General features: G+C 51.7%; 1 protein-coding gene across 2 annotated transcripts in view; it reads left to right on the top strand.

Annotated features, from left to right (window-relative positions):
• MYOCD (myocardin) overlaps positions 1–18,031 on the top strand; it is a 102,776-nt gene that overhangs the window by 48,924 nt on the left and 35,821 nt on the right. The window contains exon 1 of one of the 2 annotated variants that reach the window (XM_055700800.1): positions 17,680–17,969. The exons of the other annotated variant lie outside the window; for it this stretch is intronic. Within the exon in view, the coding sequence (XP_055556775.1) occupies positions 17,915–17,969 (55 nt within the window). The 5' untranslated portion in view covers positions 17,680–17,914. Of the gene's footprint in view, positions 1–17,679; positions 17,970–18,031 lie in introns of those variants that run through there. 2 annotated transcript variants of the gene reach the window in all.

Genomic DNA, 18,031 nt, shown 5'->3' on the forward strand with positions numbered 1-18,031 from the left:
GAGGGGAGGGGTTGTGGGACATGCCTGCCATCTTGTGTTCCCAGACTTTGCTACTGCCAGGAATGCACGTGTGGTCATTCCCATCATGTCTAGTGGCTGTCCCCTTCATCACTATGGTAGTGGTGAAAACCCTCCAGTAAGTCTGTTGAGAGATACTGCTCTTTCCAAGCTGGAATGGCTTGTCCCCCAGCCAACCCCTCCTCCCACACCAACTCAGATGTGTTTGCCTTTCAGAGACATTACAAGTCTAATTGAGGGCAACTTTATATAATCCTCTTAGCCAATAGTTTTCCTCTGGAAAAAAACAATTCCTTTCTGGAAAACACTGGAATTAAGCACATACTGCTGCAGTGAGGTATGAGTGGTCTGCAGCCTGGAAGCAAGGTTTGCCTTGTGAGCGCAGCTCTGCTCACAGCACACACCAGCGCAACGCAGCGATCAGCCCCCCCAGTCCCACCGGCAGCGCCTGCCCCTCTGCCTTGGCCCCACGCACCATCCAGAACAGGAGGAGCATGTTTGCTTGTCTCAAGTGCTTAAGCATCCAGTTTAAAGACTGTCTCATTTTTCTTCATCCTTCCCCCTAGGGATTCACTTATTGCATTTTTAGGCGACGTTTTTGTCTTTTGCTTGCACCTTTGAGTGCACATGCACGCTCAAATCACAGTAAAGTAAAACTATTCCTTCCAAAACAGAAACTTGTTCTTGTCAAAATTCCCATCTAAAAATATCCCTGAAAAGGACAAGAAAGTTTAGCTTGGCATGAAAATGTGGGTACCGTGAGGAATGCCATTTTTCAGTGCTACCAGAATGGGCCCCACAATAGATGCATATCATGGATACACAGGTTCTGCCCAGAATACGTGCCTCTCCTGTGCCTGACTGTGCACTACAACCTATAGATTGGACATGCCTGGTAAGCAAAAGCCTGTGAAAAACTGCAGAGTGCTTCAGGCCACCTGACCGGCCAGGCAACAGTGCACAAATTCCAGAAAAATGCCATCCCCAATGAGGTAACAAGAACACGAGGCATTTCGATGTGGGTGTACAGACCATGGCAAGGGACACCCCCCATCCAGAGGCATTTAAACGTCTCAGTAAACCCCGTGTGAGAGGGGAAGTGGGCCAAGAAGTGGCTTGCTGGAGAGGGACTTCCCTGAGCTGGCAGGTGACAAAGGCTGGTTCCCTGAGCATCAGTGCCGACCAGAGCTCTGTCTCCTACACTAGTTTCTCCAGTTTGACATGCACCCACTCCCCCCAGGAACCGGTGGTCCTGCGCACCTACAGTCAGCACACTGCATTCCTGGCTACTTCTTGATCTCCCCTTGAGCAGTCCTTGCTTTCTCCACGGAACCCTGCCTCATCGTTGTTGGGATGTTGGGAGAACCCACTTTCCACACACCGATCCATCTCTTCCCTTCTGCCCACAGCCGTACCCAGCTCCCACCGGTGCCAGGCTGGCAGGCTGTGCTTCCACGCTTCGCTCCCAGGTAGGCACAGGCAGGAGGCTTCAGGGCAGGGCTGACTGGTACAACTCTCTGTGTGTGGTGGAAGTGCCTGTTTCTCTTCTGATAACACTTCCATAGGCAGGTGGATATCCCCTGAATCAGGTGTCTTCTCAGTAACATGGCAAGAGTTCGCCCAACTTAACTTCTCCAAAGGGATCGCTGCTTTCCCAAGTGGCTGCTCTGATGCCTCTGGCATGCCCCAAGGATCAGGAAGCTGCAAAGGGCACGCTCATCCCCTGCACACCAGACACTAAACTGGGGTCTGTGATGGCAAAACAACCCCTCTTTCCCATTATCAGCTAGATCCCTCTCAGAAAGGTTCCCATCTGTGATGGCTCTGGGGCTGCTGATAGTGAGGTCCTTAGGTCAGGCCGTTTCTGTACAAAGCTGCCTATCTCAGCTCAAAATCCTTCCCCATTCTGTGTTTTAAAACAACGCCTGGAGGGCCTGAGCGCTCTGGACAGGAGACACGTTCAGTAATCTCTGTCTGTGGCTGGCTGCTCAAAGTGCAGCTGACACCTGTCAAAGCGATAGCAGAGGTGGCTTCTCAGAGAGGCCACTTCTTAAAATCCTCTGAGGTTCACAGCAAGCAGGAGCCAGTGTCCCTCAGCCCTTATCTCCCAGCTGCGCTGAGAGGAACCTGAGGTGTGTGAAGGCAGCTTTATCTCCCCAGGAGACAAAATGCATTGAGTAAATAAGCTGCCCAGTGAAATAAGCTGCCGGGTGGGGTTAGGTCCCAGATGTGTTTCTGGGGCACATTTTGAGCCATCACATCTCCCTGCTGAGCAGGGAGGAGCTCATGAAGCGGTGGTGTGCACTGCCAGCACAAGCCTTCCTCACACACCATGGAGAGCAGCAGGACCAGGGCATGGAGCAGCCTCCTGCACTGCCCACGGTAATCAGCATGTGGTGGAGAGAGCAGGTAGAGGGGGTGTCCCCCTCCAGTGGACCTAGGTGAGGGCAGGATGACATGGTGTCACCCAGAAGCAGGTCCCTTGGGAACGTGACGTGAGCTGTCACAAAGATGTTGGCCACCTGCAGTGGTGTCACAACCTGGAAGATGCATGAGGTCCCCCTGGGCTGGAGACATCCATGCAGCATCGCTCTGGCTGTCACCAGGAGAACATTCCCACATTTCCTTTTAGACGAAAACCGGTCTGCTCCTCCTTTCCCAAGCACGGAAACCAGTCAGGTGTCCCATCAGAGGGCAACAGCTCCACCCCACACGTCTGCACAGGGATGTGGATGTTTGCTGGCCTGCGCCCCAGGTTATGCGCTCCAAGGGTGATGAATGTCAGCCCACAGAGGAATACAGCTGAGGAGGACGGGCAGTGCTGTACCAGAGCAGTCATCTCCCCCTTTTAGCTCTCTCCCAGCTGCTTCCCTCCTTCTCCTGTACGAGGGAAACTGGTGACCAGAGTCCGGGGTCAGGGCTGCACTCGGAGGAGCAGGCAGTCCTGCCATGTCCTGATTATGTCATTGGAAGCCAAAAAGAAAACCAGGTTTTCTACATTTTTTCCCCAAATGTCATTTCCATTAGGTCGTCTGTTTCAGCCAATTTAAGCTCTTAGCAGAATTCCCACCAAAATTTATATCAACTATTTTAGGGAAGGGTTTAAAAAAGTGAAAGAGTTTGACTAATTTTAAACCCAGCTTTCCCGAGGGACACTTAACAAAACATACAACGTCTAAAAACCTTTGCCGTTTCAAAGAGTTCAAAATAACATTCCAGAAGGGATCTTTAGAAAAATGTTCCTGCACCGGTCCTGTTCCCGCTGCTGGGCTGGGCCGCCTCCCTTTAATGCACCACATTTGTTTTCCATTTAGTTATCAAACCTACATTAAAATAAAATCTCAGAGTAAATGAAATCAAACTAACCTGCCTCCTTTCATTTTCAGAATATTTAAGGCATATTAAAGGAGCAGAGCCTGTCTATTTTCATTTCCAACGGGGCCAGGTACCGGAGCTTGCCCCGCTGAGCCCATGTGATGGGGATGGGACTGAGCACACCTTTGCCGTCTCTCATCCCACCCCACCGTGCTTTGCACCGTTAGTCCCAAAGCCACTCCAGGAGAGATGCTTTTGGGTGTCCCTGCCACCCTGACTTCGATATGAAGTCACCCTGGCTGCCACTTGCAGGGAATACAGTAAATCTCATTTTACACTAATCCAAGGACTCTGTGAAGCTCCCTCCATAGCCTTTGTTAGGAGACACTGGATGGGTTCAGAGATGGTTTTATTAAGAGAGGCTAGGAAGGAGGTATTTAAATCACCCTGCTTGGTAACCTGATGGAATTTTATCTGTGCTCAGCCCAAAGGAAAATCACCGCATTGCTTGTATAATCCCCTTCCTCATCTAAAAATCAAAGAACTTCCCTCACTTGACCAAAAAATATGTGATTTCCTCTTCCTGCTGTAATTTGTCACTTTTAAGGTGCTCCCCTCACTCACAACCACCCCTCTGCCACTGTTTTGCCCAGGTTACATGCTGTCAGGTCTAGGTGTGGGTGCTGGTCCCCAGCTCAGCAGCAGGGTGCTTGGTTGGGGTTTAAAGCCTGAAATTCCGGGTGGGAACCTCATGGGTGGTCTTACTGGCTGGATGACCCATTCTTGTAGCCCATGGCCTTCATGCAACAGCACAAGCAATCTTGGTGGTGGCAGGCAGTGGAAAGCATTCTACATTTGTATTGGTTTGTGTGGTAGGGAGGGTTACTGAAAATATTAGCTCTTTTGGAAGAAAGATCTCTTTTGCCTGATTTATTCCTAGTTTTCATAGTATGGATACCCTTCAGACAAAAACATTTAATTCTTAATTTTTTTTTCTTTTAAAGAAATAAAAATTCAGAATTAATGTATGTGAGTGAAGATCTGCCTACAGAGCATTTACTAAAATATTAACTATACAAGTAACTCAATGTGATTACCTTCTTTTCATTAACAGCAGACGGTATTTCTTTTTGTCAACAAAGATATTTCAGATTTATCGAAGCGTAGTGGAATACGTCTGGGTCCCAAACATACAAACAAAACTATAAATAGTTAGAGAAGATAAGAAAAGTATCTTACGTAAATACTCAGCCTAAAATGAATACAGAACCCAGGAATCCTTCCTTGCTCCCCAGTATATTTAACATTTCCAGATGTGCCTGGATGACCAGTTTGGGATTAAAGTTCTGAAGCTGCGTGATGTGAGGCCCACTCTTCAGGCAGAATTAGTCAGAATAAATGTCCTACAGCACATCCACTTTTCTACAGTTCTCCCTGACTTGAGTAAGCACTTTGATATATCACAACAAAGACATCTTTCACTTGATTTTGTCTGTCCTGCAGACCATTGACAGACAGTTTCTTTTTCTTACTGTGGCTTCAAATTCTTTTTATCCCTTTGGACCATCTGGTCCTGCGGTCATCAGCACTAAACAGATTTAGATGTTATGGTGGACCAAGGACCTCGCTGTCCTCAGCAACCTTCACATTATTTTGTTTGTGAGCTTGGCCAAGGGAAAACGTCGTGTCTTGCAGCGTGTGACATTTCGCAGCAGGAGCCCTTTGATGGTACCTGGACCTTGTCGTACCTTGGGTGTGAACAGCCTCTGCGTGTGTTATAAGTATTATCCCATGCAAAGAGCCCCAGGGATCGCTTTCCAAAGCCTTTTCCAAGAAGACTGAGATTCGTTAGACAGATGGACAGCACGATCCTCGGTGCGAGACATGCCGGGTTTATTGCACGGTGCCTAAGCTGGCACACGCTCCAGCAGAGCCTCCCCATCCCACCAGACTGGCGGAGGTGTGCTGCGCCCGTGACGGCACACAGGACACGAGAGACGTTAGAGCTAGAGCTGGGCATTTGAGGGCTTCCACTCTGGCCTGTTCTCAATGACCCGATAGCCATTCACCCAGCTCACACCCACTTCAACCACCCCGTTGCTGCATAAAGACCCCTACTGTTGTCCCCTCTGTGCCAGGCCCCCGGAGGGATGCTGACGCTACGTGACACCAGGCTGTAACTGTACAGTATGCATTAAATGCTTCTCCAGCGGTAAGATCAGGCTGAACCACCACCAGGAATCCACCCCTCACACAGCCATAAGGAGATGGGATTTGCCATGTTGTCCCAGCTAACAGGGCACGAGCTGGCCGTAGCTCCACAGCTGAAGCTCTTGATTAAGTCATGTCCTAAGAGTGGCACATTTCATGCTTTTACCATAAACACTACAACTCCTCAATACATCTACACAGATCTGGCTGGCCAGCTGGGGAGGGGTTCAGAAGAGAACTGGAGAGAAGGTGAGGGCAGGGCAGAACAGGACTGGCTCATGTTCAGACCAGGTGCTTCTTGCTCTATATCTCCAGGTTTTCCAGGCTCGTTTTGCTTCCTAATGTCACTGTTCAGTACTGCTTACATCTCTGCCTCCCATCAATTCAGATCTCTTTTCCTACCATGCCACTGCACTGCTCTCACTTCACCAGGAATCTCTTTGGCCCCCACAAGTCCATTCCCTCCATGCCCATCTCTCCATGCCATCCAGGGATCAGCTGTCCTCTCCGTCCTTTGGTCTCGGCCACGTCTGGTGGGATTCATCTCCTCTCACGTCAGTTATCTGAAAGTTAGCAACTAGTCTTAGCTGTCATCTAGGCTTCCTCTCTGCTTGATGGAAAGAGAGTGTTTGCTCCACAGACCAGCTCCTCCCAGTCTGAGCTCAGAGTGGAAGATAAGCAGAGCAGATGGCCCTCTGCCAGCACCTGCTTTTGTCCTCTGCCTGCCCAGGAGACCCGAGAGCTGAACTCTGCATCTAATTTTTAGACCTTCAAGTTGGGAAGGATGAATGTGGCTCTCACAGAACAGCAGCCTTGCTGCTTACAACAGAGCAGGGGGTTGAAGGCAGCCCCTGCTTGTCCCAGGACTGGCAGCTCCCACCAGCCCAGGGAGGAATCGCCTCTCACAGCCAGCACAGGTCACGTGCAGGGTTCTCACAGACTGGCTTCCTTCTTATCCAGAGATGTGAGGCTTTGAAAAATCCCTCAGTGCTTTCAAGGGGGAAAAAATGAGGTTATTTTCTAAAAACAGATTTGTAAGAAATGGGATATTGTAAAGAACGAGGACAGACACCTCCTTTTGGTTGACTTTCCCTCAGAGTGGACGGGGAAAGGCTTTTTAGAGCAGTGTGTGAGATGGTTTTATTTCCAGGTTTCCTATTTACCTGCATTATAGCATTAAGTTTATGTTTACACAGTATTTCAGAGACCTGTCCAAATAACTTTCCTGGTGGTTTACAAGTCAGCAGTAGGAAGCTCTCCGTTACCATTGCTTTACTCTTTCCTCATTGTGGAGGTATGACTACAGGGACACACAGCTATGTGGTTCGAAGTGCAGTGCTGCTCTGTCTCTAGCAGCAACTCTATTTCTCATCATTTGGAAAAAAACAAGCATATACTTAAATGTTAAAAGGTTTTACCTAGCATTGATTTCTGTTTTCATAATCTTTAAAACAGTAGGTAAGTCCCATGGTCATATCAAACTTGTCCCCATTTCTCTTCTTGTTTATTTGGGTTTTATTATCTTGGAAGAGATTTTCTGGAAATTTTGTGTCTCTGCTGCAGCGCCGTAACAAAGTCTTTGCTCAGGTTTTTCAACTCCAGATCTGTGTTTTGCAGACCATGGCACCACCATGGCCCTCCCCAGCTGGGAGAATTTCAAAGACTCTGCTTTGTCTCCTGCTCGAGTAGCCTAAACTGATTGAAGGGGGAGACTTGGGGAGGCTGCTGCAAGCAGGATTAACCGCCAGCTCTCCTGGCTTCATGGCAGTACAGCTCCCATTTCTGGTGAAACGGTGACCAGTGGAGGAAAACATCTCAGCCAGCCCAGGTGAAAGGCTGGCAGGGGAGGATTTTTGCAGGGGAGGGATTTCTGCAGCAGACAGACAGCTGCCCTGTGGAGGGCTGCTGGGGGTACCAGTATTCTTGGGAAGCTGGCAGCCCACACGCTGCAGACGGCGCAGCCCCTGCTGCAGATGATGAACAGATCCATGCGTGAATGGAGAACTCCCTGCAGACCTGGCCTTACAACAGGTGCTGCAGAGCAGTGAGCCAAGGTGCAAGACAGTAGCAGTCCGAAATCTTATAAATAAGCAACACAGGCAGATCGCAATGAGCAGATTCCTGCTCTTGCCTCAGGCCTGCGCGGCAGCACAGGGTTAGCTGCTCCCTGAAGGCTGCCATGTGCCAGCGAGAGGCTGCAGTACACAGGGCATCCCAGGCGTGCTGATGGGTGCCAGTCCCCAGGGAGCCTGGCATCATCCATCTCCCCAGCAGCTCTGCTGGGTGTAGGCCATGACCTCACCACATCTTGTGGTGTTTTGGAGGAGGCAGAGCCCTACAGGAGTCACAGATGCTCTGGTTTTAGGCGTTGTCTCTTCTTGAGAACAGAGGTGGGAGAATTAGGCTGGAGAAGGTCCATGTGTGAGGGAGCCTGGAAGCTAGGGCCCTTCCAGGATGCTCCTGAGGAGGTGAGTGAGCTCAGAGGGCTGGGAGCTGGGTGCTGGACACCAAAGACAAACATCACCATCCATGGGCTCCTGTTCTGCCCCAAACCACCATGGCCACATATATTCCTGCCAGACACTCTGGGCTGAGGGGACACTGAGGAACCCTTTTACACTGGTGAGGAGTCCAGGCTGAGGTGTAAGGGGTAAGATGGGGCAGGACAGGACACATCTGTGTGGAAGCATCTGTGATGGGGCTGGCACCTCCATGAGGGTAAGGACTCTTAGCCCAGGAAGACCAAAGGGAAGTCCTGTCAGGAGAGGCTCAGCTAGTATCAGCGTCTGTGTGTCCCTGTGCCTGAGGAGCTCATCTGAGCCCAGAGGTACCTGGGTGGGGAGGGCTGGCAATGCCACAGGCATGTCCTCCAGGAATCTGACAGTTTGAGTGAAATTTGGGATACATCTGCACCCTCTTCCATGGCCAAGGCAAGCAAGCAATGGCACAAGCTTCAGTGAAATAATGCATCTAATCCGCCTGAGTAATGCTAATGCAAGCCTCTTGATTAGTGTTTAGAAACCAGGCAAACAATTGATTTAAAATAATTGGTAAATTATGATTAAATAAAAACATTTATACAAAAGAGTTTGTCATTGATATGGTTAAATAAATATTTGTAGAAGTAACTTATACTTGGCCCCGTGCCTGGGCGATGAGCTCTCTTGGGCTGGCTGTGGTTTCATTTTAATAAAGACCAGGAGGCATTCCAGAAATACATAATGCTCCCAGCCCACCCGATGTATATCTGGGGCTTTAGCTCTGCTCGCCACTAACCCGGGCCCAGCTTTGCTTCTTATCACTTGCAAGTGCCTGTCACACCCCCTCCCCAAAAACACTCTCCTTATTTAGGGCTGAACCACAAAACAAGTGGCTGCGTCGAGGCAGTTTAGTGGGCAGGAGGGAGGGATGTGGATGGAAATGTTCAATTCTTTGCCGCTCTCCTGTGTGGCAGGACAGAGGTAGGGCTGGGTAGGCTGCTTTGTAGCGAAACCTCAAGCTTTGGAGCTGCTGCGGGGCTTACAACAATACAGCTCTTATCTGGCCCTGCTCAGTGGGAGATTTCCAAGAGCTTTACCAAGGGGTTAGCCTCATTACCACCATTCAGAGATAAGGAAAGGAAAGGAGACGTGACTTGCCCGAAGTCCCGCTGCGCTGCAGAGGGAACAGAAGCCAGGTCACTCCACCGGCCGGAGCCCTGTGGAGCCTCCACAGCTCTCAGGGTGCTCTGCCCAGCTCAGGCATGTCCTCCTTGGGTCTGTTAGCCTGACAGTTTCTGTGTTGTGTGGCTACCAAGCCACTCCCATGGACTAACGGGACTTGTGTAGCCGCTCCAGACACCTGCGTGCTGGTGAGCATCTCTGCAAACAGTGAGCAGAGGGTGAGGCGGGGAGGCAGGTCTGCAATACATGTAATCTAGGGGGTTTGGAGGTGATGCTGGCACTGCCATTGCTTCTCTCCCTCATTTCCAGCCAGCCATCAAGCCACCAGAGCTTGGAGCAGGCCAGGCACAACTCTCCTCGCCCCTGCCTGCATGCACTGCAAGCAGTGAAAGGGCCATCACTGCTACAAAATGCACCAGCTCATGCTGGAGGCTCACACGCTCCTTATTGCTCTCATATTGGTCCCACAGCTGCTTGCACAAGGCTGGCCTGCTGGGAAGCCCTGCTTGTAGAGATATCACCCCAGCCCCAGCCTTCCCCTTCTTGTGCTTTGGTAGTGGTTCCTGAGCACCGATGCTGCAGCATGCGCTGCCCAAGCTGGGGCAGGATGAGGGCTGCCTGGACGGGGTGTGCATTTGGCTGGCCTTCAAGGCAGGAGAGCCAAGCAGTTACTGCATGCAGCAGCTGGCTCATTCACCGTGACAGCCCTTCAGGAACACGCAATCAACCTGCAGCCTAGACAGGACATAGAGAGTATCTAACTGCAGGGTCTGGGGATGTGAAGGTGTGCTTGGACTCTTGCCTGGGGCCACCCATGTGGCTGGCTGCTCAAGGGAGGAAAAGAAGCTTGAAGGATGCAGGAGGAAGGCTACAGGTAGCCAGTTGTAGGCTTTGTTTGTACCATGCACAAGGCATTCACGGGGTGGAGGGAAGTCCCTGCAGCATTTCAGACTTACCCCATGCACTGCTGCAAGGGGAGCTCAGCACCTGCGAGCACCCTGATTGTGGCCCGAGACATCAGAGCAGCCATGGGTGCTAGAGGAGTCCCATGAAGGGAGCAAGTCACCAGACTCTGCCATCCCTGCCCAGCTCCATTGGGAAACCATCCACAAAAATGTCATCTCCAGCAGATTAAAATAGAAATTTGCCTGCCCCAGCTATGAGACACAGAATTACGCGGTCCCATTCAGCATACGCCTCCCTCAGTTATGCCCTCAGGGAATCAACAAAGTTTGTCACCAGTCCTCCTCCCCACCACCTCCCTATGGGGACAAGACCCTCTGCTGCCTGTGGGTCCCTACCAGGGCTGCACTCAGGGCAGAAGGTGCTGCTGTGCAGATCCCCCTGCTGAGGGCACTGCCCTGACCTTGGTGTCCCACATGGTCATGAGTCAGGAGGCAGCTCTTGGCATCTTCCATCCCATAGACTAGATCACTGATGCTTCTGGACAACATGGGCCATGTCTAGCCCCACTCCCTCCACTCTCTGCATGGACACAGGAGGTCCCCAGGTGCCTTGAACTTCTGCCAGCATGGCCCACTTGACCTGAGAGCTGTGCTCAAGCCAGCATTCCCATTGGGAGCATCACCCCTCCTGCTGACTTCCCCAGCCTCAAACCAGGCTGAGGCTTTGAGCCTTTAACTCTTCCTTCACTCCCTCTGATCTGCCCTACCCTGAGATGCCTGGAGCTGATGGAGTGGCTGCAGCCACCGCTGCCAAAGGTGTCAGGAGGGAGTCCCCCCAACCCTTCCCACTGCCCGGAGCCAGAAAGATGGGTGACTGTTGATGCATCCACCATCCCTGCAGCCTGGACCACGTGGGGAGTGATGGGCAGGGACATGGACAACCACAGTGCCCTCTGCATCCACTGTGCATCCCTGCTCGGTGAACACAACAGGCAGAGTTTTACAATCACATGTTTATGCTAGTAAAAAACATTTTACATAATCTTTAAACAGCTATGTCATATCCCTATTTTCATTCTCTGATCTCTCTGTTTTGAATTGGGAGTGGAGAATTTAGCATATTTACAGGCAAGTAAATATTATGATGAAAACATCAGGCAGCTTAATAGTAGCTTTAGTAAAGTGTTTTTGTGTTCGTGTTGTCAATTGCATAATATCTTCTGGACCTTCGTAAATTAAGGGATCTTGCTTGGATGCTGGCAACACTGTGATAAATAGTTCACAGCTCAAATTCAAGCAAGGCCTGTCTGCTGTCAGAATGGAAAGAGCTCATGACATCTCCACCATAAATTCCTGCCCTCAAGCTCTGTGAGGAGATAGGGTCGTGACAGGCCAGTTTCATGCCTGGCAGGCAGTGGCAAATTCAAAGTAGACAAATGCCGCTGTGATGATGCTTGCCAGGACCTGGTACAATCAGAAGGTAAGGATTTGTGGGTTGTGTTGGACCATCCACGCTCACAGTTTCCTGACCAAATACAATGCTCTGGGTTCAAGTCCTGAGCTAGAACCAAGCTAGGATCAGCACAGTGACGGAGACACTGCTCCTTTGCTAGCTCCAGCTCAGAAAAGCTCTGCCTGTCCCAGGATATGGAGAGGAGTATCCTGGCTATTTTCCATGAGAGCACCAGAGGACCTCTTTTCTGCGCAATTCACCCCTGGGCTCGTTCTCAGGCATGCAAAGACAAGCTCATTGCAGGTCCCTAAAGACCATGACCGACAGCACTGTGGGAGCTCTGCTTGGGCAGTCTCAGAGTAGGAGGTCCATATCTGCCCTAACTTCAGATGACTGCAGTGATCTGTGTCTACATCATTGGGACCCATTAATGAGCAGTTCACCTGGCCCATTTTAAAAGTCTGCCTCAGGGAAAGATTGCTTCTTCCACTCTATTAAGATATGACACCCTGGCAGTAGGTATCTTCAAAGGATGTCCAGAGCTCCCTGTGATCCTTGGCTACTGGTTTCCCTGTGATGCCTGCCCTCTACCCAGTTTATCACAGATGTACTGGTTATGAATGGAAGAATGCCCCCCTCCCGATTAACATATTTGTAAAGGCAAATCTGCAAATCTCTCTCCAGCCTTCCTCCTCCTTCAGGGTTCAGAGTTATACCAGCATGGGGACATTCAGCACAGAGCTCTGTGCCAGTGCAGCTGTAACTCCCCATGGGACCTTCATGAGCACAACTACACAATCACGCAGCAAATTATCACTAGCCTACACATGGGATGGGGAGAGTCGGGTCATAACTTCATCCCATCAGATTTGTCTTCCCAGAGCATCCTGTGGAGATTGAAGAAATAAGGCCACAGCAGGAGGGATCTTCTCCAAATGGGGCTGCCAGGTGCTAGAGAGAGGAAGCCAAAGGCAAAATGGGCCCAGTCCTACCAGAGAGGATGGTCTGAGCAAATGTGACTGGCAGGATACCAGGTTTGGGGAAAAACTTTGCTTGGACAGTTGCAAACTGTTTATGAGACCTTCTTGGCATTACATGCAACCCTAAGTCTTGCAGTGAGTGTGGTTTGCTGAATTCAGGGGTTTGCAGTTGACAATGCCAATAAATACACTCTGTGCTGGCATCAAGACCAGCAGCAGCTGGAGTACATGGGTGAAATGGCAGTTCTTCCTCTGGTGCAGAGCTGGACCTCCTGCACAACGAGAAAGCAAATGGCAGAGCAGTGGGCTGGGCAACGTGAATCCCCTGCGTGAGGCTGAGAGGGCAGGAGACAGACCCCAGCCTCACCTGGCAGTGCAGCCCTGGCGGGGTCCGGGAGACATCTGCTCCTCGAGCTGCGGTTCCACAGCCCTGAGACCTGCTGGGGCTTCGCCTCCTGCAGCACAGGCACTGTGTCACGCGCTGACCACTCCAGGTCCCCAGAGGGATCTCACAGAAACACCAGCTCATTTGGGTCTTTTTCCCACAGATGCAAATCTACATAGAAACAAACAATCTGTTTTAAAATAAATCAGTACCATAAACAATAGGGTGTGCTGGAAGATTAGAAGGGACTGCTTCCTAGTATCTGGTGAGCAACACAGAGCTGATATCCTTATGGCTCTGGGGTGTGACTTCTCAGTTCAAAGGAATTCCCTACCATGACTAATTTATTCTGGTATTTAAGGTTCAGTCGTTCACCCACTGCAGTCGATGTGACCCTGTTTACAGCAGAGATGCCTATAGCAGTGCTGAAAACTGGACAACGGGGAGCAGTATTGGGTTTTGCAGTCTTTGGTACCTATGTGCCTGTATCATCTTCTGAAGAAAGGTGGCAACTGGTGGTGATGCCCGCCCTTTTCAGAGCTGAATAGCGCCTGGTGTGGCACAGTGCCTGGTGGCAGATATGTCCAAGACAGGTGAAGGCTGGGCAGTGTGAACTCTGGAAACACATGAAGACCTCGTGGAGGGTTTTACTATTTCTGGGCTAAGGCAGGTAGCCTCCGGGCAAATGGCTCAGTGTCTGTGGTGTGATCTCAGTGCCTGTCCTCCTTGCCTCTCCTCTGAGTTTTATGGGAGACAACTTATGTCTGTTTCCTGAGGACATCAAGGATACATGTGGTCAGGGCTGACTCTCACATAATGACCAGCACAGGGAAACACCAGCTCTGAACTGTGAATTCAGCAGCTGAGTCATCTGTGGAGATGAGTCCTCTCTTAGAGGTTGCATCACCTCCTAAGAAACAAGCGTGGACAATGAACCCAGAGCTTGCAAGGTCTGGGTGCTGGTATTCCCTGAAGGAGGAAAGGGAGAGGGAGAGAGAGGGAGGGAGGAGGGCAGGAGGAGAAAATGTCTTTCAGCTGTTCCGAACTCTCAGCCTTTGTCAGTGGCATGGTTTTACAGGGTGTAGATTGTGGCTGTTCAGTTTTGGAGAGGGGAGAAAGGATTTCTAAGAGCAGGTCCTGGAATCAGCATCATGGGGTTTGAATCTTCACCCTCTCAGAAGCCTGGGGTCAACTAATAACACGGCCTCCCGCCAGAGCCCACGTGTGCCTGCTCCCTTCCCACACCTGCCTAGCAGGGAGATGCAGCAGCAAGACACAGGACAGACCTGTGACATTGCTCCCCATGGGGGTCCCTCTGTGGGTGCAGCACGTGCACAGAGTCCACAGGGCAGCAAGGGAAGGTTCTCCTGGCCCAGTCAGGCTCAGGCATGGTTTAACAATCTGACTGGTTGGCTTTATTACCGCTTAATTCCATCACAGGCTTATCTCTGCATTAAACAGAGTGGTAAATAGCACACTGGGTTTTAGTTAATTCTCTGAGAGGCTGTCAGATAGGTAGGTGGGAGCAGGAACCTAAGTAGGGTGCCTAGCGGAGATCATGAACTGGCTTGCTTATCCCATAAGTGCGTGTGTAACTCACCTTACCTTACTTACCCGCTTAGTAAGGGCAGGGCATTGCCCTCAGCTGGACTACACAATTGGCATACTATGTAAACCATCCCAAGGAGAGAGAAACAGCCATTGCAAGCACCAGCAGAAGAGCAAGAGGTGGAAAGGACGGTGGCCAGGTAATAACAGCTCCGGGGCCAGTAGTATGCTGGGGCCTGTCTTTCCTCCAAGTATGATTAAGGAGAATCAGAAGTGATTTTAGAATAAATTTGTCAAACGAGTAGTAGCAAATCTCTGGGACCTGGTAGTCCCAGAGGACCATAGAACTCTGTTCAAAGGAACACATCACTGCTGCTAAGCACAGTGTGAGTCCCCACTGCCATGAGCAGAGAGGAGCGGTAAATCTGATGCTCATTTTTACTAAAGGCTTCAGTGAGCCCAAGGAACTATAAACAAGTAGATGTTCATGCCAGTTTGCAAATTCGTTGAATAGTTTTAGCAGAAATATGGAGGAATTCTATGTACAAGGGTTACCATGCTCACCAATTGCTCAAAAGCCTTTAAAGTATTCACTGACAGTATGGGTAAGAGTGGGCCAAAGAATACCGTCGCTGTGATTTCCAACCAGCCTTTCAATGAGATTTCTCCTCAGGCATCTCTAGCTCTAAGCTTGCAGGTAGGAAGAGGAAAAGCTTTCCAGGGACTAATGACCTGTTAAAGATAGGAATAAATGGCCATTTGTCACATCTGAGTGAGGTGGATTGTGGAGTGCCGAAGGAGTGCCGGGAGAGGGCTTCTCGGCCGAAACGTTAGGGAAGAGAGGAGATGATTCAAAATGACTAAAGCAGTTAGAAATAAAACTTCCTGCGAACAGCTGCAGGATGCCCTCGCTGTGCTGAATGCCTGGAAGATGAAACATCAAATGAGATTCAGCATCAATAAATGCAATAACGCACAGAGTGGGGAGGAGAAATGACCAGTTTCTGCATCTCCACAGTCAGGAGCCCAGCTCCAGCAATGCCTGCTCAAGGAAGAGAGACTACGGTCACCTCGGAGTTGGGAAATAACAGCCCTGTGTCTGGTGGCTGCCAAAGTGACCAGCACCAGTTTCTGTAGCCTTCTCGGAAGAGCACCTCGGTGCTCTCAGGGTGGTGGCTCTGACACCACCTGGACAGGGAGCTGCATGGAAGTGCCAGAGAAGCAAGATCATCTTGAGGTGTTTGCGCTGCCACAGTTACTCCTCAGCCTCCCTAAGAAAAATCTGGTTTAACTAGGAGGTGAGTTTTTAGATAAGATCATGGCATTTATTTCAGGGCAGCACCACTCATGAGGAGAAATCCATTAGATGGGACATGTCAAACATAGTGGACTAAAATATTATGAAAAATTAGTAAGGAACAAGCCTCCTGGACACCTTGCTGGACACTGCAGTAGGGCTCTGTTTACTGACTCAGGTCAGTGCTTGGAGATGAATTTATTTCAATAACATTGTCAGACATTAAGGAATACCCACATCATCAGACGCAGCATGACCAGGAAGTCACACGTCCAGCCCCTGACAGCTGCTGGGCTCAGCTCAGGACAACCTCGTTGCATGGACTCTGTGAGGGTGAGGGACCCCAGCACTTCTCAGCTGTAAGTGAGGCGCTGCTGGAATCGGAATCAGAGCTTCTGGGGCTACTGGGTTTCTAAGGTCTCTAGCAACATGAGCCTACAAGTCTGGAAGCCCTGAAATACCTATCACCAAGCCAAAATGTTTAAGAGGACTTTCCAGGAACCACAGGATTAAAAAACCAAACAAACAAAACCCAAAAAAACCCCCACATCCCATCCCCAAATAAAACTCACACCGCAAAACAAAACCCCAAACCAGGTGTGAGGGAGTTTCAGGTGGGTGTTTATGACCTAGTGGGAATTGAGGCAGCTGCCCACCTGAGACGTATGTGTCAAGGAAGCTGAGACCGGCCCTTGACTTGGCTTGATTTGTACCACTCGTGTTACAAGCTAAAAGGTGTCATCAGTTAATTTTCTTCCAATTACCTCAAGTGAACCAGGCACAGGCTTGGGGAGGGGGAGCTTCAAAAGGTCTGTATCTCTTTACTCCGCATGTTTGCAAAATGTTTTTCTTCTCTGAGAGACTGTTTGGCAGGCGGAGGAGCCCCCTCTATTGCGGCTGTGCCCAGCCTGCTCGGCGGTACTGTGCTCACCTGTAGCGCAGGAAACTTTTAAGATCCAGCCCTGCCTGACATACTTGGCATTACCCCGAGTGTCCATGTGTATTCGACAGGTAACAGGTCTGAGCCTTCATGTCCCACTGCCCTCCTGCAACACCTGCACTGTCCCGCAGCACAGCTGGAGAAGTCACAGTGCAAACTGCTGCCATTCACAATAGGTCTCCCCCCAACCCTGACGGAGTACCAGTATTAAACACCAGCCGGGCAGGCTGGCAGCAAAGTCTTGTGGCTTCTTTTTTTTTTTTTTTAATTGGTTGGAAACAGAAGTGCTGAGGTGCTAACGGACTGACTCCTGTTCTTACCTATGCCATCAAGAGTGGTTCCAAAGAATGTTTATCAATATGGTGATGATATATCCTTTATATATAGGATAGCCCCTTTATATATAGATATAAAGCACACACACCCCCGTGCCGCAGCCCGTGCAGCCCCGCGCCGGCCCAGCCACGGCCACAGCATCCCTGGGCTGGCTGGCGGGACCCCACAGCATCCCTGGGCTGGCTTGCGGGACCCCGCACAGCCCAGACCCCGCAGCACTCCTCGGCTGGCTTGCGGGGCCCCGCAGCATCCCTGGGCTGGCTTGTGGGACCCCGCGCAGCCCCGGGCGACCCCGGGCCGCTGCAGCCTCGGGCGCAGCCCGCTCGCTGCGCCTGTACACGGAGCGACCGGGCGAGGGGCGGCAGCAGCGGCCGGGGTCCCGGGGTCCCCGAGCGCCGGGGGGGCGCCCCGCGGAGGCGCTGCGCCGCTCCGTGCCGGGGGTCGCCGCGCCCGCCCCGCCCCGCGCCGCGAAGGGTTAAGCGCGGCCCCGCGGGCGCTTCCGAGCGGCGGCGGCGGCGGCCGGGAGCGCCGGGAGCGCCGCGATTGGCTGCGGCCCGGCCGGCTGCGCTCGGTGTCGGGTGACAAACCGCCCGGCCGGGACCGGCCGCGCTCCCGCCAGACGATGGCACCCGGCGGGACGCCCGGGCGCTGGTAGCGCGCTGCGGGCCGAGGAGGGTCCCGCCGGCCCCGCGGCCACCGTGCGGCTGGGCCCGGGGCGGCGGCGCGGTCGGTGCGGGCCGGGGCCCCCCAGCTCCGGCGCCCTGAGGGCACCCCCGGGGGTCCGAGCCCCGGGCGCGGGGCTTCTCCCTGCGGAGGGCGTTAATGGTTTAAGCGAGGGGCGCCTGGACCTGGCCCCGAGGCACCATGACGCTCCTGGGGTCTGAGCACTCCTTGCTGATCCGGAGCAAGTTCAGATCAGGTAGGGGAAACCTTGGCGTCTCTCTTCAAACCCCTCTCCCCGGCCGGCCGCAGCCACGGGGG

This window comes from Falco cherrug, chromosome 1 (genome assembly GCF_023634085.1).
Source record: "Falco cherrug isolate bFalChe1 chromosome 1, bFalChe1.pri, whole genome shotgun sequence".
Taxonomy (NCBI): Eukaryota; Metazoa; Chordata; class Aves; order Falconiformes; family Falconidae; genus Falco; species Falco cherrug.